The sequence below is a fragment of the Boleophthalmus pectinirostris genome, unplaced genomic scaffold (genome assembly GCF_026225935.1).
Source record: "Boleophthalmus pectinirostris isolate CB_2022bp ecotype Guang Dong unplaced genomic scaffold, ASM2622593v1 HiC_scaffold_4, whole genome shotgun sequence".
Taxonomy (NCBI): Eukaryota; Metazoa; Chordata; class Actinopteri; order Gobiiformes; family Gobiidae; genus Boleophthalmus; species Boleophthalmus pectinirostris.
The window spans coordinates 1,600,974-1,625,743 of record NW_026571353.1 but is presented as its reverse complement, the minus strand read 5'-3'; the positions used below and the strand labels follow the sequence as shown (position 1 = coordinate 1,625,743).

At 42.0% G+C, this 24,770-nt stretch overlaps 2 protein-coding genes across 4 annotated transcripts; both read right to left on the bottom strand.

The window, feature by feature from the left end:
- Nucleotides 1–10,995: 10,995 nt before the first annotated feature.
- Nucleotides 10,996–15,920, bottom strand: spaw (southpaw). The gene is given in 5 exon segments (XM_055161731.1): nt 10,996–11,309; nt 11,773–12,002; nt 12,389–12,952; nt 15,560–15,633; nt 15,635–15,920. Coding segments are annotated over 5 exon segments (1,152 nt in total). The 5' UTR covers nt 15,766–15,920; the 3' UTR covers nt 10,996–11,156.
- A 967-nt stretch (nt 15,921–16,887) lies between these two features.
- dguok (deoxyguanosine kinase) lies at nt 16,888–24,467 on the bottom strand. 3 transcript variants are annotated; one of them, XM_055162101.1, is made up of 8 exons: nt 24,360–24,467; nt 24,027–24,199; nt 23,369–23,478; nt 20,493–20,683; nt 19,272–19,419; nt 18,369–18,484; nt 17,636–17,735; nt 16,888–17,195 (listed from the first exon to the last, which is right to left on the bottom strand). In XM_055162101.1, the coding sequence occupies exons 2-8, from the start codon at nt 24,121–24,123 to the stop codon at nt 17,169–17,171; spliced, it is 789 nt and encodes a 262-aa protein (XP_055018076.1). In that variant the 5' UTR covers nt 24,124–24,199; nt 24,360–24,467; the 3' UTR covers nt 16,888–17,168. The 3 variants fall into 3 exon arrangements, with proteins under 3 accessions (XP_055018076.1, XP_020793988.1, XP_055018077.1); XM_020938329.2 differs by having other exon boundaries at nt 24,027–24,467; XM_055162102.1 differs by lacking the exon at nt 24,360–24,467 and having other exon boundaries at nt 23,972–24,111.
- Between the last annotated feature and the right edge of the window lie 303 nt (nt 24,468–24,770).

Sequence of the window (24,770 nt, the reverse complement as noted above, 5' to 3'; positions counted from 1 at the left end):
AACAGTCACACAGACTTCTGTCCTGATTCTAAGGGATTTTGTTTGCAAAAATTGGATTTTGTATTGACAGAGGTGGTAGAGTAGCCAAACTAATTCAAAGGACAAAACACCAATAATAAGTCACTATTTGCTTAGTTAAATCCAAGTAGTGACTTCTGGATCAGTATTATTTGATGGATTTAATATTATGCTCTTTGACTTCACAGTTGTAACTCAAATGTTTGTGTCCTTAGGTGTCCATGTTGGAGGAGCTGCGTGTGCTCGACCCTGTGCGCACTAATATAGTGCACTTTGTGGAGCATTTTAACTTCAGCGGCCTGCATTGTCTGGCCTTTGAAATGCTCGACATTGACCTGTTTTCTTTAATGATGAGGAGGAACTCTCTTCCACTCCAGCTCAAAGATATCCGGCCTATTGCCCACCAGGTACTAGAGGATTTACCATAAATATTATGTTACAATATAAAGGCCCTGCACCAAATGTGGACTATTTCTAACACATCTAGTACATATTAAACTGTTAACCTCATTTTCTCACTTTTTCACACATTTCTTACATCACAATTCTTAACAAAGTCCAACCTCATTTATCACAGTTTTTCACAGTTTGGACTTTTTATCGATTCAAATCACACAACTTCAAATGACACTCACTTTTCCCTCTTTCCCTCTGTCTGCAGTTGTTGGTGGCTTTAGACGCGCTCCGAGGGCTCGGTATCATACACGCAGACATCAAACCGGACAATGTCATGTTGGTCGACCTGGTGGAGCAGCCTTTAAGGCTCAAGTTAACTGACTTTGGACTGGCCAGGAGGACCTCCCAAGTCCAGCTGGGGACCAGACTCCAGCCATGTGGATATAGGTGCGAGGCAACTCACACTAATATCACGAGGAACATAGTGGGCACATTCTCATTTTGGCAGCATTATTTCAGCTGCATAATATGTCTCCTTTAAAATGTGACCATAGACCAGGACTAAACCAGGACCAAATCAGGACTAGTTTGAACTTGGTCTTTGTTTTCCAGAGCTCCCGAGGTCACACTTGGTCTGCCATACACTGAGGCCATCGATGTGTGGGGGGTTGGCTGTGTGCTGGCCTTTTTGTACCTGGCTAGTCACCTGTTCCCAGTGAACTGTGAGTACCAAGTGCTAAAGCGCCTGGTGGCCATGCTGGGCATGCCCCCAGACCACTTGCTACAGGCTGGATGCCACAGCACAAATTTCTTCGCCCAGTCTTCTAACGGCACAGCATGGAGACTCCTGGTACTTATTCACTTTGTTTGTTATGAAGATTACATTGTTTTGCTTTGAAATGTCCAAAACTAACCTAATAATTTCACTCACTTCACTGTCAATGTATAGACCTCAGAAGAATATGCTGCAAAAAACAAAACCACCACTCAAGAGCAGCCTGCCTACTTTGAGGTCCCCAGCTGCCTGGATGGCCTTGTCAGTGTAAATGTCCAACATCATCATGTCATAATGCACGTGTATTTCACCCAGTCTAAACACTGTTTGTTTTGTAATCTGCAGAGCACTCATGAAAACTCCACCGCCAAAGTGGAGGACAGGAAGGCCTTCATCGACCTCCTGAAGGGGCTGCTGAGTGTGACTGAAGACCAGAGGCTAACTCCCAGCCAGGCCCTTCAGCACACCTATATCACCATGTGTCACCTGAGAGACAATCAGCTCCAGGAATAGTAAGTGTCCACACCTCAACCACACAGTGATGTAAAGACTGAAAGTGTGTGTGGGGACTGATTTGTGTGTGTGTTTTTTTAGCTTCAGGATCTCAGAGGAGGTGATGGCCATCTGTCCGCCAGTGGACTCCTTCTCCTGTCCCCTGGAGAAGCAAACATGTGTCTCCCGTGTAACGGTGGACACTTCTTCCTGTCCCATGGAGGAGCAAACATGTGTCTCCCGTGTAACGGTGGACACTTCTTCCTGTCCCCTGGAGGAGCAAACATGTGGCTCCAGTGTCAAAGGTGAAGTCCAAACAGATGCACCAAAATCATCCTCATCTATTGGCCAAGACTCTGGCGTCTGGTCCCTTTGTGGACAAGCATCTTCTGCTGGTCCACTTACAGCGTCCCCCAGCTGCAGGGATGAGCTGGAGCCCATTGACCATTCACACAGCGCTGACTTCATAGTCCTCCCCCACTTGGAAGACAAACATCTAACCACAGATGCTGCTCCAGTCAGCAATCCTCTGAAGCGGTCTTTTTTCCAGAGGGTTGCTAGAGTGCTACACAGACTCAGAGATGCTTTGTGCTGCTGTGTGTGCGTCCACAAGAAGACCACTGAGTCTTCCTACATTTTGATTATGAATAAAAGTATTATTATCATCACACCATTCACTCGTTCTGGTCTCATTTGGACTTTGACAGATGTTACAGATATAATAAATATGTCAGTTGGTCTCCATTAAGTAGAATCACAAGTGGGAAAAATGCTATAGTACTTGAGTAAAGGATAGAATGGTAAATATCTATCATTCTATGTCATCTAGACATTAAAAATTGTTAAAAGCTAAAAGAAAACAGTGAAAATTTCATTTGTTCCCAAATAGTTGTTCAAAAATTTCTGAAATTTTGCTCAAAATTCCATTTTAGCATCCTGATCCAAAAGTCAATGACACCCATGTCATATTTTTTATGGCGTTGCCATGGTGATGACATAAACTCTCAATTCCTTTTTATCTCTATTCCTTTATCTATTCCTTTGGGAAAATTTACAAATTCTGGCACAAACTTTGGCTGATTTCACTCAAATTTTAATCGTGGGTTTGAACCTTTTGTTCTGTTTTGATTTGTTTTTTTTCTTTCTTTTCTGTAAATGCTACTTTTGTTAATGTATTAGGACCCCCTCGCAAACAAGATGCCACATCTCAAGGGGCTTCCCTTATTAATAAATGCATAAATAAAAGTGGAGGATTCTCTAACTGCAACAAAGAAAAGCAAAAAGTTAATTGCAGGCTAAAAGCTCGATTTAACTAGAGCTGGTGGAGTTGTTGAGAAGTGGCACCGAGGATGAAGAATTCAATGGATTTAGTGATTTGAAGTGAGATGGAGAGTTTGGTAAACTTGTTCTGTTCTGTTGTTGATGCTATAGTTATCTGAAGAACTGTTCATATGTGGCGTTAACAGTCTGTTGTTCTCTGTTCTGTTGTTATTACTATAACCTGCCTTTCAAGATGAAATGTCTGTTCTTGGTCTCTGATTTTAGAAAATACATTTCTCTCCAAAAATGCGAATTATCGTCTGGTGCGGCTTATATGTCTTTTTCTTCTTTTTCATTATGCATTTTTGGCTGGGTACATCATATATCCATAATTATCAAAGACGACCACAATTCAAGGTCACTTTTCTAATCAGTTTGCGTAAACATTCTATATTTAAATGAGACTCTCCGTTGCCATGGCGCGAATGATTATGTAAGTTCTGGAATCCTGCAAAACTGTATGTAAGGCCAACACTTTCTAGGTCAGTCTTACCACTGGTTCACTGGTTGGAGACACACTCTCGAGAGCTCAGAGCGCCTTTTGTTGTACATCTGTTGTTTGGATCCAGGTTTCATTATAGTAGCAACTATGTCATCTTGGAACAACTATGAGACGTCTGGTGCAGCAGGTAGATACACAAGAACCACACTGAACTCACTCAACACACTTCTCCAACACAACTGTTTCTAGTGACTCTCAATCTCTTTTTTGTGGAAATATTTAGATTTTAATGTAAGAAACAAGCACCCACTTGTGGACACGTACATGTAGTAGTAGTAGTAGTAGTAGTAGTAGTAGTAGTAGTAGTAGTAGGGTGTACTAAGTGATTTTAAAGGTAACAGTGGTAGTTTGCAAGTGTCCAGTGCATTTGACCCTGATGAAGTCTTGTCTTGTCTTGTCTTTCTTGTCTAGCACCTCAGCATGGGTCAGAGATCATCCTGCAGGGTCTGACCCACACTTACTGGTTCCAGGAGTGGCTTGGCGAAGGCTCCTATGGCCACGTAGCCAAGTGCCAAACCCTGGACACGAACCAGACTGTGGCTGTAAAGATCCTCAAAGATCAGCAGTTCCAAAACACGGGGCACGAGGTGAGTAGAGTTTGTCATGTTAAAGTGGCTGCTCAGAAACAGTCACACAGACTTCTGTCCTGATTCTAAGGGATTTTGTTTGCAAAAATTGGATTTTGTATTGACAGAGGTGGTAGAGTAGCCAAACTAATTCAAAGGACAAAACACCAATAATAAGTCACTATTTGCTTAGTTAAATCCAAGTAGTGACTTCTGGATCAGTATTATTTGATGGATTTAATATTATGCTCTTTGACTTCACAGTTGTAACTCAAATGTTTGTGTCCTTAGGTGTCCATGTTGGAGGAGCTGCGTGTGCTCGACCCTGTGCGCACTAATATAGTGCACTTTGTGGAGCATTTTAACTTCAGCGGCCTGCATTGTCTGGCCTTTGAAATGCTCGACATTGACCTGTTTTCTTTAATGATGAGGAGGAACTCTCTTCCACTCCAGCTCAAAGATATCCGGCCTATTGCCCACCAGGTACTAGAGGATTTACCATAAATATTATGTTACAATATAAAGGCCCTGCACCAAATGTGGACTATTTCTAACACATCTAGTACATATTAAACTGTTAACCTCATTTTCTCACTTTTTCACACATTTCTTACATCACAATTCTTAACAAAGTCCAACCTCATTTATCACAGTTTTTCACAGTTTGGACTTTTTATCGATTCAAATCACACAACTTCAAATGACACTCACTTTTCCCTCTTTCCCTCTGTCTGCAGTTGTTGGTGGCTTTAGACGCGCTCCGAGGGCTCGGTATCATACACGCAGACATCAAACCGGACAATGTCATGTTGGTCGACCTGGTGGAGCAGCCTTTAAGGCTCAAGTTAACTGACTTTGGACTGGCCAGGAGGACCTCCCAAGTCCAGCTGGGGACCAGACTCCAGCCATGTGGATATAGGTGCGAGGCAACTCACACTAATATCACGAGGAACATAGTGGGCACATTCTCATTTTGGCAGCATTATTTCAGCTGCATAATATGTCTCCTTTAAAATGTGACCATAGACCAGGACTAAACCAGGACCAAATCAGGACTAGTTTGAACTTGGTCTTTGTTTTCCAGAGCTCCCGAGGTCACACTTGGTCTGCCATACACTGAGGCCATCGATGTGTGGGGGGTTGGCTGTGTGCTGGCCTTTTTGTACCTGGCTGGTCACCTGTTCCCAGTGAACTGTGAGTACCAAGTGCTAAAGCGCCTGGTGGCCATGCTGGGCATGCCCCCAGACCACTTGCTACAGGCTGGATGCCACAGCACAAATTTCTTCGCCCAGTCTTCTAACGGCACAGCATGGAGACTCCTGGTACTTATTCACTTTGTTTGTTATGAAGATTACATTGTTTTGCTTTGAAATGTCCAAAACTAACCTAATAATTTCACTCACTTCACTGTCAATGTATAGACCTCAGAAGAATATGCTGCAAAAAAAACAAACCACCACTCAAGAGCAGCCTGCCTACTTTGAGGTCCCCAGCTGCCTGGATGGCCTTGTCAGTGTAAATGTCCAACATCATCATGTCATAATGCACGTGTATTTCACCCAGTCTAAACACTGTTTGTTTTGTAATCTGCAGAGCACTCATGAAAACTCCACCGCCAAAGTGGAGGACAGGAAGGCCTTCATCGACCTCCTGAAGGGGCTGCTGAGTGTGACTGAAGACCAGAGGCTAACTCCCAGCCAGGCCCTTCAGCACACCTATATCACCATGTGTCACCTGAGAGACAATCAGCTCCAGGAATAGTAAGTGTCCACACCTCAACCACACAGTGATGTAAAGACTGAAAGTGTGTGTGGGGACTGATTTGTGTGTGTGTTTTTTAGCTTCAGGATCTCAGAGGAGGTGATGGCCATCTGTCCGCCAGTGGACTCCTTCTCCTGTCCCCTGGAGAAGCAAACATGTGTCTCCCGTGTAACGGTGGACACTTCTTCCTGTCCCATGGAGGAGCAAACATGTGTCTCCCGTGTAACGGTGGACACTTCTTCCTGTCCCCTGGAGGAGCAAACATGTGGCTCCAGTGTCAAAGGTGAAGTCCAAACAGATGCACCAAAATCATCCTCATCTATTGGCCAAGACTCTGGCGTCTGGTCCCTTTGTGGACAAGCATCTTCTGCTGGTCCACTTACAGCGTCCCCCAGCTGCAGGGATGAGCTGGAGCCCATTGACCATTCACACAGCGCTGACTTCATAGTCCTCCCCCACTTGGAAGACAAACATCTAACCACAGATGCTGCTCCAGTCAGCAATCCTCTGAAGCGGTCTTTTTTCCAGAGGGTTGCTAGAGTGCTACACAGACTCAGAGATGCTTTGTGCTGCTGTGTGCGTCCACAAGAAGACCACTGAGTCTTCCTACATTTTGATTATGAATAAAAGTATTATTATCATCACACCATTCACTCGTTCTGGTCTCATTTGGACTTTGACAGATGTTACAGATATAATAAATATGTCAGTTGGTCTCCATTAAGTAGAATCACAAGTGGGAAAAATGCTATAGTACTTGAGTAAAGGATAGAATGGTAAATATCTATCATTCTATGTCATCTAGACATTAAAAATAATTAAAAGCTAAAAGAAAACAGTGAAAATTTCAGGTTCGGTTTTGTGGCTCACCATCAAACTTTGACAAGTTTGGCCGATTTCACTCAAACTTTAATGGTGCAAGATTTCTGTTTTAAACATGCGTGAATGAAACAGAACACAACTCCAGGGATGTTTGTGATGAGGAAACAACATTAAAAGAGAGGTCAGAAAATGGCGTAATATGGACCCTTTAATAAAAAGAACACGAATCAGCTAGTAACTTAAAATATCATACTTGAAATATCATATGTTTCCTCTTGAGACAAATAAAATCATTTGCATCCAAGCACTAAGATAGGCATGAACGAGCACTATGTAATTTTTCTGGTGTCATCTGCTTGTCTCTATGACAATGCTTTGCCTGGAATGCTCGCCAGTCAGTCATTAAGCCTATTCAACAAGGCCAAATAAGTCAGATCTGTGGAGAGGTGTACCCACTTGAGTAATAATGCATGCTTTTAAGGTGTTTTTGTGCACAAATTACCTTAAAAGCAAGATAGATGTTAAATGCAATTGTAACACAAGTGAAGACAGAATAACAGGGCTTTTTTGACAAATTTTAAAAATTATAGGGTTAGGGTTGGGGCTATGGTTAGGATTATGATTAGGGTAAGGTTTAAGTTTAGGGTTTTTAGGGTCAGTGTGAGGCGTTTGCGGGGCGCAGCATAGGCTGATCATTGCCTCTTGCGGCTATATTTGAACTTTTCTGATCCGGCCCCTTTGGGAACAAAGTCGGTTAGAGACAGCCCCTGGACCACAATGAGTCTGACACTCCTGCCCAACTTTATCTGGCCAAACTATCCAAACCATGAGACAGAAGTGCACGCACTAGAGCAGGGGTCTTTTTCCTCCAGTAAGTCTCTTTTTCAAAACGAAAAGACCAGAGAGCTACTTGTTTTAGTGGTCTTAAAAAAAAACTGATTTAAGAAAGAGGGCAGACCTTACATGGGGTACAGCCTATAAAACATAAACCATTTAACAGTTCACAGGATGAAGTACAAGTGGCAATACTCATGTAATGAATGTATTTTGAGTTATTAAGCATAATGTGTAATTCAGAAATCCCTTGGTGAACTACTTGGAAGAGGGTGGAGAGCTCCTGATATCCCCTGAGCTCCAGGTTGGAGACCCCTGCACTTGAGATTGTTATAAATAATACACCATGTTGCCATAGTGATAAGAGGTATTATAATTTCACATTCCAAATAAAGCTGGAAAATCAAGGAAGGTATTCTCATCAAATGTAATGACTGCACGTGCTTACACTCTGTAAAGTGTAAAATCATTTAAATAAACATATGTACAGTTTATTTTCAGCTGGAGAGTGTCACTATTCATGTGTTCATACCAAAGATCTGTTGCACATTCAGTACACAGTGACATCACGCTGGAGGTGTTCTGCTTGTATCTCTATGGTGGAATGTTCATCAATAATAATAATAATAATAATAATAATAATAATAATAATAATAATAATAATAATAATAATAATAATAAGTATAATAATAAGTATAATAATAAGTATATAGTATAAGTAATAATAATGAGTCTTTTATAGTGCTTGTTCGAGTCACTATACAATTTGGTGCATTTTTCATTCATGCCACAAAATGTCAATATAATAAAGTAACTTTAGAACATTTGTCAGCTGCTCGACCCTTTGGCCTGTTATGATAATGACTTTATCGACTTCACTGTTCATCATATGAAAGCTGGAGCAGTATATTTTGAGGCTCAATATTTATTGTGTGTACAATTAATTTGCAGTAGTGTGGAGATTTTAGCTGTGAAGGGGAGAATAAATACTTTCTGTGACTACTTATTGGACCATTCTGTTATTTGTTGCAGCTCGTGGCTTTTAATGATACTGTCTATTTAAAAATGCTGTATCAGTGGCATCAAGTTCAATATTATGGTTTAATGGCAGTATTTCTCTGTGGCCATATATCAAGCTTTAAACTTGGTGACAGGCCTATTGACTCTCTCATGTGTATTGGCCTTACACACAGTCCTGCTGGGGGGGGGCACACAACAGTCCATTAAAGACCGTTTGATCCCAATCCACACTCAGCCTAATGAGCCGCGGCCTGGCTGTGGATTGGACTGTGGAGCTGCTAACTGCCCCAAAACTGAGCAGAGAGTGTCAGTTTCACCTCTGGCCTGTGCTCTGTGAGGCAGGAGGTGTGTCTGAGGAACAGTCCACACATCCTGAAAATATAAGCATGTTGTGGTTTGGTAGTGGAGGGTCTCGGTCCATTGTTGGCTGTCTGTCTGCCCCATGTCTGAGCTCAGGTGTGGTGGTCTATGAGATTTTGTTTACAGGACCTATATTATGTAAAATTGTGAGCTTTAAGCCATGTTCTAATGGTGTTACCTCCTCAAACACATCTGGAGTTGTTTTGTTTCATTCACTCATGTTTGACTAACTCTTTATTATTAAACTGTCTCCAAAGCTCAAAATGCTCTGCTCCACCTTGTGATGTCATTATTATTTATTATTTTTATTCAGTATTTTACCAGGTAAGTCAGTTGAGAACACCTTCTAATTTGCAATGGCGACCTGGCTAAGAGGCAGGACAAAACAACACAAACAGAACACACTCGCACATCACAACATGAAACAGTGAAACATTTGCAGATTGTAGATATAAAAGTGTTAAAATCATGTGCAATGATCCTGTAAAATCACCTGGAAGGAGTTTTTAAAAGTTGACAGAGGTAAAACTAAACTAAGTTTTAAAATCTGTTGAAGGTGGTTCCAGTCACGTGCTGCAGAACTGAAATAAAGATCGGCCCAAAGCTGTGAGAGCTTTAGGAAAGACCAGGGTCATGTGTCTGGTCATTTGGAAAGCCCGCACAGGTTTGGGCCGCTCCTCATTTCAGTTCTAATGAAGCAGTAGTTTTTTATTAAATTTTTTAAAAATTTGTTTATTTATTTCATTCATAAAGTATAAAAAGACATCGAGAGCGTCACAACATCAGACATACAAAAAATGAATGAAAAGGAGCAGAAAGAAGAGAAATCTTATGTTATCTGCCCCCCTTTCCCCTTTCAAGACAAAACATCAACATCGATGGTCACTAAACATGGAAATATCAGTTCAGGCACAATTACTGATGAATTGCAAGCAGAAATCTTCACTTTTATGCACATCATAATTCTTTTTCACATACACATTGCATTTGATTTTATGTATTTTTTAAATGTCATCATTGTACTTGATTCTTTTATTTCTTTGTCAAGTCTCTTCGATAAGTGACGCTTCGTTCAATAACCTTAGTTCTGAATCTGAGTTTTTTTAAACATGTAGGTTGTTTTAAAATTGTAGTGGCTTGTTCTCATCTCAAACAGACAGTTTTCAAGTTAGCAGCTTTCTTTTACCTTTTGTTTAGTGGAGACTGGAGATAACAAATACTAGGGAAGGTGTAACAACACAGTGAAGCACTTCCTGTATTACCATATGACATCACAAAGTGGAACAGTGTTTACTGTTTGAGAGAAGAACTGTTGTAAAGGTTTGAGCTGGCTTCACAGTGTCTGCTGTCCACTCGGTCTGGTTTCAGCTTGATCATGAGCTCGTGTCGCTCTGGTCTTGGTGTGGTTTATCTGGTCTAATCTAAAACCAGAGGCAGGTGTTACTCAGTTACTTTTACCGAAGTCACTTTTAATAAAACTGAATTTTTCTGAGTAGTGTCTTCACCACATAGTCTCACTCCTACTTGAGTAATGTATTTGAAAGTATTCCTACTTGAGTAAAAGCGCTTCCTCTTCCCACTGTAAGTCTAGAAGTGACAAAAGCTTTAAGTGACAATATGAAATGATTTGAACATCTGTATTTCTTGCAGCGCTGCTTCAGATATGATTTAGTTTGTCTCATTTTTGCCTCTATCCTCCAAAATAATCAGATTTTGTGCATTATTATTGTATGTTTTGTCTTTAATAATTGCTCTTAGCTGTGGCATACTGTTGTGTCTTTAGGCAAGACACTTGGCCCACATTTCTTAGTATGAATGTGATGTGTGTGTGTGTGTTGGTTAGAGGGCCTGTCCTCACTTGGCAGAGCAAGTTTAGCAGAAATGAACCATTCACTGACTGCACACACTTTATATATGTTCATTTGTCTTTTAATATGTGGTAGTTCATTATCATAATACAGACAAATACAAAAACAGAAAATGCTTCAATAAAGTGTTTAATAAATTCTCAATATTATATGTACAATATATACAACAAAATCATAAATATATAAAATATAATTCTCAGAAAGTACTATATGATGAAAGGTTGCAAAGTACTATCAGCAGTAAATGTGCAGTATGTCGGCGGTATCCCATGGCAACAGTAAACATGGTCAGTGACAGTCACGCTCCTCGACCACCATGTCTTCATGATGTCGCCATCGTATCCATGGTGACCGTAAACTATGGTCAGTGCCTTCCACACTCCTCAACCACAATGTCGTATCTGTGGCAACAGTAAACATGGTCAGTGACAGCCACACTCCTCGACCACCATGTCTTCATGATGGCGCACTGCCAGGTCGTCGCTGTCGTAGTAGAGCATGGAGAGGGGTGAGAGGCGCGTGGGCACACAGGAGGGGCAGCTCACCCGCCCGGGCTGGTGGTGGCGCAATAGGCTCTGGAGAAACAAAAGACGGTGATAAACCACTATGTGGACATCTGCTTTTACACAAGGCCGCTCACATAAAGGCATGTCATGGTGTTTCAGAGCAATAAGAATATCTGTTGTTCAATAAACACAAGATGGACAAGTTTAATTCCATACTGTGGAACATTCCATGCAAAGCAACATCATCTCCATAGAGACGGGCATGATTACATACTGTAATCAATTACTAAGCAATAATAATGATGAGTACAAAAACCTGCAGGAGGCTGAGAGTTCACACCCCAGGGTCAGATGTGAAATATCAAAAAGAATTTTTGATCAATGTGTTTAAGCATCTGCTGTGAAATGTAAGAGTGTCCAACTAGAGGCGTAAAGCTTCTGTCTGAACACAAGGGTTTTTAAATGTCTGAATAAAGCATTTGAACAGCCGTATGTAATCCACAGAAGTGTTATAAGAGTATGGGGCCCTCACCTGCATGTAGGCGTGGTTGGTCGGGTTGAAGGACTCGTCTAGAGGAGTGGGACACTCCCCCTCACAGCGGTAGGCGTTGTAGCGTTTGGGGTGCACGATCCAGGCGTCCCAGCCAATCAGGTCAAAGTCCACCCACATGTCCACACGCCTGCACAGAGGCCGGGGCCCACCCTCCTCTGGGACCCCTGTGGGACTGGCCCTGTCTGATGTCCTCAGCCTCTCTTTTACAGCTGCACACAACAAGACAGTGACAAGCATAAATAATTCAGAATCATTTAGTCCTCTTCTATCTGCCAGTTGTTTCAACTATTTGTGGTTCAAACCACACTTAAAACCACACAGAAAATCTATGACATTAAGTGACACCAGAGCCTGGAATAAACCACAACTAAACACAACACTGTTAATGGAATAATGCTTGATCACTACAGCAGTGGTCCTAGACTCTCATCATTCTGAAACCCATGGACAGACTGACTAGATTTCTGTACTTGTGTAGTGTGTTTACAGTACACTCCTGCTGGTGTGAAGCTAAACCAAGACATGTACAGGCCCATTCCTGATGGATTGCAAACATGTCTTTATGACAGTGTCATAACCAGGTGAGCGCTCTTACTGTGCTCCAGCCGGTTTCTCTTGTGCCTCCTGCCCATGCTCCTTCCAGGCGACTCTCTCCTGAACCTCCCCACGTACTTGGAGTTCTGCACGGTCTGGATGAGGCTGTAGGCTGGCTGCCCCACTGAAGGAACACTCTGTCTGGAGAAGATCACCATGGTAACGCGGTTTGTGGTCACGTGGGACACCTTCCTCTGCGTGGGTCTATCGAGCACCAGTCTGCCCCCCGCTGCCGCGCTCCCCTCCTCAGAGTCCCCTGAGCTGTCCCAGGCCAACGCTCCGCCGCGCCAGTCCTGTAAGAAGCCCGTCACGTTGAACACTTTCCAGGAGGAGGCGCTGTGGGCCGAAGCGCTCTCAAACGTGCCTAACAGAACGCGCTCTTCTCTGCAGTGTGAGTGCTGAGGGCAGGAGAGAGCTCTGGAGTGGTACAGGTCCACAATAGCCCTTTGGGAGGCGGAGAAGACGGGGAGACGCACGCGGAGCTCAGCTGACTGCACACGCTCACTGGAGGAGACAGAGGACAGGTCAAAGGTCATGGTCCAGTGGGCTCCGACCTGATGGCAGCCTGAGGAGAGAACAGAGGGAGAAGTGAGGAGGAATGACAAAAACACCCTGTCAGTCCTGTCACTGTGATGTAGCACCATGACACACAGCCTTGTGTCTGGGAGAGTGTCTGGCAGCTGTTTTTCCTTGATTTTTAGCAACATTTGGGGGATGCACAGGTCCAGCACTGATATTAGATATTGGTACTGATACTGGAAAATACACTGGAGCAGAGCAGCCTCCAAATATCAGCTCTGTCAATATGCTGGTTGGACATACTGATGTAATAAAACTCTTTTTCTTTGGTCGTAGTTGGCCCAGACATTCTCATAATGTTTGAACTTTTATTTATACGAAACTGTTCAGTAGTGACTTAAAGGATAAATCACAGCTACATGCAATGTTGGGGAGTAACAGATTACATGTACCAGCGTTACGTAATCCAAGAACAAATTATGAGTAACTGTATTCAGTTACAGTTACTGTTTAAATGAGTGGTAATTGGATTACAGTTACATTGTTAAAATAAATTGATTTCATGGTGGTATTTTCAGGACTAAACCAGGTCTAAAACCAGGACTAAACCAGGTCTAAACAGTATGACACTTAACAGTAGGTGGACATACTTTAAAAATCATTTCTCTGTCAATAATATTTTTAATCTGGTTAAGTAAAGTCTGGGCTTTTTATTTTCTTTTAGCAGATAAAACATCTTATGTTCAGATCCTCGTCTTTGCTTCTCTACTGCAAACAAATGCCTCTTCATTTAGACTTGGGCTCAATTTGAAGAGAACAAACATGAATTTTCAGGATGTGGTCGCTATATTCATGTAGTTTTAAAAATCATGACAATATCAAGTAATCCAAAACTATTCACATTATTTTACTCACTTTAAGTAATTTAATGGATTACGTTACAAACTACATTTTGGGGTATGTAATCTGTAATCTGTAGGGGGATACATTTTAAAAGTCACTGGCTACATGACACATAAATGCAGTTTTCAGTCTCTGAACTGGTATCGCTTGACATCAGGTATTGGCAGATACTTAAAGCTTTAGTATTGGAATCTGTATCGGAAATGAAAAAAGCTGGATCCCTACAATTGGATGAAAATATTATATATTGTTATTTACATTCTTTATTTTAATTTGTATAAACTACATAAATAAAGAATGGTTCATTAAGAAATACAGGCTAACTAGGGAAGGGATTATGGAGTTAGAATTAGTATCCGTTAATAGAAAACAGTGTAGGTACAGTATTGTAACTTGTAACCAACAGTCAGATATTCTAAACTATTTTTAGAATGACAGCCTAAAAGAAAACATGATTTTAGCATCATTTAAAGGATCTGTACTCATATTTGTTCCTGTGTAGAGTCAGGACAGTCCCTCTGGTGGGCCTGGACAAATGTGTGCCGTGTGCAGAGGGAGGTGTGGACACAGGATGTGGATTGGCCCCTCCATCAGCAGCACAGGCGTCTAAGGGCCAATATACGGCCCCTCCACAACATAAAACACCACAGGCCCTTTAAAGTCCAATCAGCATCTGACACTGGCCCTCGTAAACAGGGCCCCTGATAAACGCCGCATACACAGCCAATCCACACGGCTGCATTTCAACATACTAACACACGCACTTTTACCTTTCACTATTTCAGGACGTTGTGGAATGACTTCTATCTATGTTTTCAAATTTGTATATCAAGCAAAAGATAGATTACTGTGATTTTTTCTTCTTCTCATAATTCAAAGTGAGAATAAAGTTGTACTGAGCTATATGAAAAACTAAACTATAACTCTAACTGCACAGGTAGATCCTTTAGTCTTTAGGACATACAGTATTAAAGGAAAGCACTCAAATTTAATCAAAAGGAGATTTAGGTGGGAATAAATTTGAGTGTGAGAAAATTGAGGCCACTTGCCTTGAACATGACTTTGGGCTGACATTGGTTTAAAATACCAGTGGCTACATGTTTAAAACAGTGTAGGATTCTCAGGGGATTAGAATTCACAATAACTCATGATTATATATGTTATACAATGGTCCAAGTCCTCTAATAAACAAAAAAACAAAACAAAACCTGATGTTACATTATAGTTCCCATTTCTAGGTCATTGGACAAAAAATATTATTTCACAAATAATTCAGACATTTTATACAACATTATGAAGACATTGTAATCTAACAGACCATGTGATTCACTTACAGTTTCAAAAATTATGTTTCTCACAATAATCTTTCTGTCTAGGGCTGCAATATTAGTCACAAGCAAATCAAAATCACAATTTGAAAGAAAAATTTTGAAGTGCCCTCATTTCTTTAACAAAATCTCCTGTTATATTGTGCACAAAAACTGCTAACCCTGCACAAACAGATGACATATTTTTGTCTTTTTGTCAATTTTTCTGGGTGCATTTAAAATATGAACTTTGAACAAAATCCCATTATTAAAACATAAACGGCAAATCAAATCGCAATGCTTAAAATCTTAATTTGATATTTTCCAAAATCTTTCAGCCCTACTACTGTATATGGAATGATGTATTTATTATCCTCCAAAATACCCCCCCAATTACAAGTACCTGTTAGTGATATATACTTGTAGAACATTGTGACACTCACCTTTGGCTGTAAGACTGAGCACAGAGTCAGAGTTTGGTGCGATCATCTCCTGCCCGGGGGTCAGAGAAGACAGAAGAGTCAGACATTTTAAAGGCCCGGTACAACTGCATCATGTACAGAGGGTATCCCAATGTCTCATTCCTCTGACCGCTCCCAAGCCCTGAACTCAAACTCAAAAGAACTACAAACATGGCTGAATATTCCATAGCTGTTGGTGCTGGTTTAGCTGTGTGTGTATATGTGCCTGCTTCAGAGGCTCAGAGTGAACTGATGCAGAGAGGGCAGTGCACACAGGCTTTATAATGACCAGCTGCTGACCTCCTGACCCCTGCCCTGTGATCTGTGAAGTGGACAGGGGAAGGAAGGGCCAGAAAGGAGCAGGCAGACTCAGACAGAGGTAGGCAGGAGCAGACAGGGGCAGACAGAAGCAGCCAGACAGGGACAAACAGGGACAGAGTCATTGTCTCAGGCAGAGCTCACCTCAGTACACATGGGCAGACACAGCCGGGACCACCTCCACTCTCTCCACCCTAAACCCGATCAACAAAGCAGGCGACTGGCAGAAACTCACAATAAGTCACACTGAACATGTAAATGAGTGAACCCAGTCATGCTGATAACATTTTGATTCTTATTTAAGACCAAATCTGGTCTAAACTGGATTTAAAATGAAACAGGACCTGGGTGAAAATGGCGGATTGTAAGCACTATTCAAGTGTTTTGGTTTTATTTGTATTATAAATAATTTAATTATATAAAACTTTTAAAAGCAGGATTATGGCATTTCTTTGGGTTATTAATTGTTACACACGACATATTCTGATAACTATATTGCTATATTTGCAAAAATCTATGTATTAACAAATAATAAGTCTCACTTTTGTTTTTGACGCTCTGAGTCCCTGCTTCCCTTTGCTAAGTCACTTCCCCTTCAGAGCGCCATCACACAACAATCAGTGTGCATCCCGCTAATGAAACTACTGCACATCACATCAGGTTTGTGCATGTGTATTCTTTTGGAGCATGGATGATGTAGAATTGTGGGTGGAGCATTGCACAGAATCGTACTGCAAAGTGTAAGTTTCAAATTGGGGCTGAGGAAAGATGCCTTTAAAACCTTGTTTAGGGATGGTTTGATGAGGGTTATAACACTTTAGAAAGCTCCAAAAAGTCCAAGTTGCATTAGTCCCTCAGAAAATAATTACTGCATTTACTGAATACAGGTCAAATATGTTGGCACAAATAAGCTGCAAACTTAACTTTCTATATTCTACATTTTGACTAAATATAAAAATATGTCAAAATAAAACAAAAAAAGAGAAAGCCAATTAAAATTTTTAAAATCTAAATTTATTGTTAAAAGGAATGTATCAAACATGTCATTGACAAATCTAATGTGGTGTAACAGTGAGGTCAGTAACGGTGGTCAGAGTACAGCTTTCATTGAGCTTACAATAAAGGAGCTAAATAAACATAAAACATGTGAATGTATGTACAGAGAGTAAGAGCAGTAACGGCTCAGACAGGTGCAGTCTGAGGAGAAGCTTATTATACTTGTACAGTATCTTCATCAGCTGAGTACAGTATATTTTGTACTGAGACCATCTTCTCATAAAGAGCTGAAGAAGTCTCTCACCTGGGCAAAGAAACACATTATACACATATTTAATTACAAATCCAAATGAATTTATTTTAAAACCCAACTAGCTAAATTTGAAGTCTAGAAATTGTAGTTCATAATGAATGTGTGTAATCACATGTTCCAGGTAAAGTACATGACCAAAGAACAGGTTTAGTCATCGCTGCTTGTGGGTGTAACTGGCTCTTATGATGACAGATACAAGCTGTTATAGTTGGCTTATGAGTCAGTTTGGTGCTCATACCTGACCTTTATTTTCCTCACGGAGCACATGCTGTTAAACTGGAGATCTGCACAGCGTCTTTGGTTTATTTATATTATATATACATACATATGTATACACATACATATGGATATATGTATGGATGGATGGATGGATAGATAGATATGAAGTGTGGATGTTTCTTTGCAGTCTTTGCGTTTCCATGGAGACAAACCTTAGAGATGTAGTCATGTTGAACCTGCAGATCAGACTTGAACTCCACACTGGCATCCAGCAGCAGCACAGGGGCCCTGCGCAGAGCCTCAAAATGGACCCTGAAAACACACACACACACACACACACACACACAGATGAGGCTAAAGTGGCTGCACACAGCACTGCTCCTCCTCTGGACAAACTGACCCACCTGCACTCAGCAGTAGGGCATGGAAGTGTTATTTATTGAGCTTCATTTAATCAGGATAGTCCCGCTGAGATTAAGGGTCTCTTTTTCAGGGGAGTCCTGGTCCCCGAGGATAGGAGCCTGTTGTACATGTTTTTGTCAGAGGAAAAACTGGAGCACTCGAAGGAAAACTACACAAGCTCTGAGAGAACAAGGCCCTGTGCCGCACCAGAACTGAACCCAGAATTGTGCTTGTCAAACACAGGTGTGAACACAGACTACTAACATCAGATGTAACTGGCTATGTTTACATGCACATCAACTCTGGCTATTATCTGATTTCTGCATCTTTAACAGTTTAAAATCAGAGTGACCGTGCTCTGAAAGAAAACAGATGATTTTGTTGTTTACATGTCATTTTAAGAGTTTAAACTCTGAGAATCACCATGACATTTCAGTAATCAGACAATGATCAGATTTTGAAATCACTGAGTGTTGTGAAAGTGAAAGAACCTCCAGGACACACTGATACACAATAGCAGGTGTCTCAAAGCAGTGTCCTTACTCTGTGCTCTTATCCAGCAGCCACCGCTCATGCTGAACGTGCAGTTTGTCCAGATACTCCTGCTGTACGGCGCCCTCTTCTGGCCTTGCTCGGATCTTCAGACGCTCCATACACGTCTGACACACACAATTAGGACATGGTTGGTTTTGGACATTACATAGACTCCCATTCATTTCCTGGAAACTGATCCAATCCTTAACCATAGTCCCTACCTTAGCATAAACACTAACCTGAACCTACTTTAACTCAGATCTGAACTTTAAATCATGTGGTTGATCTAATAATAAAGGTGTTTTTTGTCCCCAAGTAGGTCCTCATGAGTGTGCACAGGTTGTCTCCCAGTTTTGATAATAATACTATACGTCATGATACCAACCTAACACTGTATTGTCTTAGCTTAATCAGTTACATTTACCAAACTCCAGTCTGGAATAAATAAAACTTTTAAAACTAGTTGAGATTTGTTATGGTTTTTTTGAGACGCTGCTGCTCATACTGTAAGTAAGTCAATATATGAGGATAATGTTTGAATTATTGAGGTCCAACAGATACACAAAAAGCAGGGGTTCATAGTACCTAGTAACACACACTTGTGTTTACTCAAGTAATTTTAAAATCATACAATTATACTTCTCTGTATGTCTCAAACAGCATATGTTTGCTCTTACTTGAGAAGTATATTGTACAGTGTAACAGCACCTTCCTGGACCACTACTTTGTAGTACTTTGTCTACTTGAGTAAATTTACTTGACAAAACTTGTATCTTGAGTATCTTAGTACGACTCTTTTGCCAAACGTTATTAGTGACCTTTTTAGCTAATTCTCAAATATTTTAGCCAGATGTCCACATTGTACCAAAACTTTTACTACTGTCTATGTAAATACTTGTCTATGGTCCAGACCTGTGGAGGGGCTCGTAGGTAGATGATGCCCTCTAACGCCACCCTCTGGCCAAACTCCTGCACCAGCAGAGTGTGCCAGTCCTGGTAAATGGCCCATTCAGTGGAGTTGATAGAGCCCAGCTCAAAGGAGTTGAGGGCAAAGATGTACCTGCAACACAGCATTTGCTCTTTAAGTAAAAGTGCATTTTGAGCCAGGTTATAAGGGTGCATGGTGCAAGGTAAAAAATAAAGTTTCAGACCTCGACTAGAACCTGCATTAGGTTTTAGCATCCAAAAGATGATTTAGGAAGAAATGTGGAAGAAAAAGGAGATGTTTTAGAGGTTGCTCAAGCTGCATGAAGTTTCCTGGAAATTTACTCGTTTTCAGCAGTGTTGGGCATGTTACTTTGAAAAAGTAATTAGTTATAGTTACACGTACTAGTTACTTCTCCCAAAACATAACTGCGTTAGTAACTGAATGGCTTCACTATAACCAATTACTCTTTCTTTTAAGGACAAACTCACACTAGCACAGCACGTTTTCTTCTCTTTGTGGCAAGCCTCTGCATCAGAGTATGTTTGAAGCCCCATCACCAGAGAAAGCTCCTGCAAATGATTTGGTTTTCCTCCAGAAGTTGTCACAGTATGAAAATTCTGGTGTCAAGAAAGCAGCCTTAACAGCTTTTGGCCAACATCTTTCGTACTTGAGTGTAGAAATGATTGGCCTGGAGTTCGACTCCAGTGTGACAGAATATTTGTGATAATTATGTCACAATAATAAGGAAGGTTCAAAGGTTCCACCAGAGTGACGGGATGCTCTTAATCAAGCAGATTATCAGGAATTTTGATGCTTTTCTTTGAAGCTCTTGATCTGCCAAAAACATTTTGAACAATATCCCAGCAGCAGACTGGGCTAATGATGCAGACTTTCAGAAGGTGCTAAATCTGTGCATTTCAGTAAAGTTGTCAGTAATGCTGCTGAAGGGGAGGGGGTGATGCCAACAAAGCCACAGTGAAGCTGGACTTTCTAAGAAACTTTTTATGGACTTAATGGACTTTGTAAGCAACTTTTATGGACTTTCGAAGTAATTATTATGCAAGCTTCAGTTTGTGTTTGCACAAACTGTCATGAACATTACTTTGTGCTGAGACTGCCGGGTACTTTTCTATAGCGACAGATATGACACTGTAAAACACTATTGTCTGATGCACAGCTGTATCAGAGTAGCCCACCCTCGGTACCTGTCACTGTAGATGGACCTTTCGTACACCTGCATAGCGCCCCCCTGTGTCTGGAGCAGGCGAGGGGCTGGGGGCTGCAGCTGTGTCCTCATGCGGCTCATGCACGAGTGGGTCTGGAAGGTGTAGGACCAGCGCTGGGGGTCGGTGTACATCATCTGCAGCAGGTTACTCACGGAACACTCAGAGCCTCCCTGCACACACACACACACACAGAGCACTCACACACACACAGAGCCTCAGAGCCCAGCACACACACACACACACACAGAGCACTCAGAGCCCCCAGCACACACACACACACACACACAGAGCACTCAGAGCCCCCACACACACACACACACACACACACACACAGAGCACTCAGAGCCCCCAGCACACACACACACACACACACACACACACACACACACAGAGCACTCAGAGCCCCCCTGCACACACACACACACACACACACAGAGCACTCAGAGCCCCCCTGCACACACACACACACACACACACACACAGAGCACTCAGAGCCCCCCTGCACACACACACACACACACACACACAGAGCACTCAGAGCCCCCAGCACACACACACACACACACACACAGAGCACTCAGAGCGCCCCTGCACACACACACACACACACAGAGCACCCTTGCATGCACACACGCACACAGAGCACTCAGAGCCCCCTGCACACACACACACACACACACACAGAGCACTCAGAGCCCCCAGCACACACACACACACACACAGAGCACTCAGAGCGCCCCTGCACACACACACACAGAGCACCCTTGCATGCACATACGCACACACAGAGCACTCAGAGCCCCCCTGCACACACAGACACACACACACGCACACACACAGAACACACGCACACACATAGAACAGACACACACACTACACAAGACAGCCCATCTGGTTTGACCGGTTGGATCTGATAAGTTTCTCTCACTAATGAACATGTAATTTAGAAATGTATATTACGTAGTAGCGTTGTCACAAAACTAAAACTTCAAACTCCATTTTGATTCTGAGGAATAGAGTTGACACTCAACACTGATTCCAATACCACAACGATAATACAATACCACAATGATTCTTTGGACAATAGAATGTGATTTTTTTCATTAAATGGTAGAACTTTCTTTTCTCTTCCCATGTGTGTTGTATGTGTGTAATCCTCAGTGGTGCAGGTAGGTTCATGTTGGTCCATGTGTGTATACTAGTCTATGTGTCTTCTACTTGTTCTTGTACAGCTCATCATCATTCTAAAGCTGTTCAGGAAAGGTTCTGCTCTGGACTGTCAACATTTTTTAGTGTTGATACCTGCTCAAATGAGTATCTAGTTTCTGTTCTAGTTTTAGTATTAATTAGTATCTGACAGCACTTGTAGGTGGAGACTCATCATTTAAATGGAAATCTTTATTTAAATGATTTCACTGATGTCATTAAGATGATCACATACCAATCTCAGTGCTAAATCATGCCTGACAATGTCTTGAGGTTCTGTTCAACATCATTCCACAAAAAATTTAAAGAAGAAATATCACTTCACTTACATGTTGTTTTGTTTGACAAAACACATGCATTTATGCTTTTATTCATGTTTTATTTTTACTTACATGCATGTGCAACTCTTTGTGAATCCCCAGTGCCTCAGTAAAAATAATAGAATGATTTGTCAGAGTGGAGGCAAAAAATGTATCTGTGTCTATGGAGAATGTTCCAGAGTATGGTTTTAACTTTCTATTTCCATGGAAACATACAGATAAAATATAATAAAATGTTTATAAAGTTAACAGTAGTGGGGTGTCGAGGCCTGCAAGGCCTTCTCTGCTGGCCTAAATAAAATATCTGAATCACAAACTGATGTTAATTGTATTATTATTAAATAATTCCAAATGTTCTGTCCTCTTCCTTTCAGAGCTTTTCCGATGGTTGTGCTGGTTCCACACATGCATTTCATATTAAAGCATTTGACCAATCACATTTCAGCCGTCACTTGTTGCTAGGCAGAGTCAAAGTCAAAGAACTATGCCTGAGGCCTTCACAATCCGTTCTGAAGGCCCTCGAACACAAAATACCCATATGAAATGTCCATGAAACTGTTGCTTCAAACAATCAGATTTTGACTTGGTGTGGCCAGGGCCTTTAGCACACATACGACGTCACCGGATTCACACCCGCTGATTGGACAGTCAGAGAGCGAACCAGCCAAATCAGCAAACTGCATCTGTAGCGGAACCAGGACTAAACCAGGACTAAACCAGGACTAAACCAGGACTAAACCAGGACTACTCCAGTTCTAAACCAGGTCTAAATTAGGACTACACCAGGACTAATCTTGGATTTGAGCGAGAGAGCAAGTGAGTGAGAGTGTCCAGAAAGCGCGATCAGGCGACAGCTGCACTGAGCCCCATGCGGCTGTGGGGGCGGGTGCTCTGTGCAGCGCGGAGCCCCGGCCCCGGCGCAGTCCTTTTGTCTGCGGTAACCTGACAGTCTATGCGGGTGCACCTTCGGGTCAGTCCCGACAAACAGTCCTGGTTTAGTTCTGGTTTAGCACCGCAGTGCTCCTCACTTCTTCTCTGTGCACCGCACACCCCCCTCTCCTCACTTCTCCGTGCACAGAATCTCCATGGCTCTTTATACTGTGTACAATGTAACTATAAAATAGTTAATGAGGAGTGGTTTGTTTCAGATGGAGCACTACTGAAGGCCTAGGTGTGAAATGCACGCTCCCCCACTGCATTTTATCCATCCGTCCATCCGTCTTAACTCCATGAATCTGATAATAATCAAATTTAGAGTGCCCACATAAACTCAGCCAGAGGCCCTAACCCTAAACCCAGGTCAGGGGCTTTAAAGAACAGTTCACTCACCCCAGAAGCTCCACTCTGGATGTTCTGCCATTTAGCGACGGGCTCTGGCACCACCTCCCAGTCTGGACAGGCTGACTGCAGCAGGCGGGCAAACGTGGACTTCCCAACAGCTGAACATTCAGAAATACAACAACACTGTGTTACTTTAGACTTTAAACTTTTATCGTCCCCAAGGGAAAATTCATTTTTAGGCACACAGAGCTCGACTGACATATACAGCAACAACACAGCAGAACAAACACAGACGCATTACAGTAGGCATTAGAGTACACACAGCGGTGCCTGTTGTTCAAAAAATGTGATGGCCAAGAGGATCAGGGTTCTGCCAAAGTGTACTCGCACCATATAGAGGTGTTGTTGTTGTTGTTGTTGCTGTTGTGGTCGTGGTGGTGGTTGTGGTATAGGTTTGGATGATGTGGCATGAAATGACTGACTGATATTTTAGTTTAGTCCACTTTTAGATCTGGTTTAGCCCTGGAAAAATTTACTACTGTACTACACATCTCAGAGAGAAAAAAGATTTATCTAAGATTTTCCAACGTATATATAATGGGGTAGAAGTATGTGAAATGATGAGACAGCTGAACCGTTAATGCCACTTACCTCTGCTTGACAAACACATGCAGTACAGAGCAGAACAGTGCCATCATCTCCTTACCGATGTTACCCTCGATGGACACCCTCTTGACGCGGGCTCTCCCCTCCACACTCGCGGATGTCCCACTCGCACTGCTGCGGGCTACCTCCTGCGCCATGCTCCGGCTCTGGGGCTCAGGTTTGGGGATGTTTCGGGTCGTGGACCGGAGGACCGGAGCAGCATTCCCTCCACACCTGACAAACGGCACGAAACACGCGGGGAAGTTTAGTCTGAGAGCGCTTCTCCTCCACATGCCCCGGGCTTTTACGGACTGGACACTGGATGAAGGCGGCACGGCTAGGCTAACGAGGCGTAAACCAGAGTGCTGGTCATGTTATAAGCGTAAAAGCTCACCTCACTCTTGAAAAAAGTGGAAATAATATTTAATTTAACACTAAACGACACTGAAAAACTTGTAAACACCGGTGCGCATGGGGAGGCGGGTACAGCGGAAGTGCGCTGACTAATGCTTCCGGTGCCGTGCGAGAATTTCATATTAATAGCCCTCAATTTACTTTATTTATTTATTTATTTATTGTTTTGTGCCTAAACAATAATGATCACTTTATCATTTGTAATTTGTACATTATATTTATTTAATATCCCTGATAATCACATTTTAAATTTCCTATTGATTTTCCCCTTATTTATTTATTTACTTTGAATGTCGTAGGTAGGTAGAGTAGCCAAAAATGTACTCAAGTAAGAGTAACCTAACATTACTTCAAAATAATATTACTCCGGTACTACAAAGTACCAAAAAAT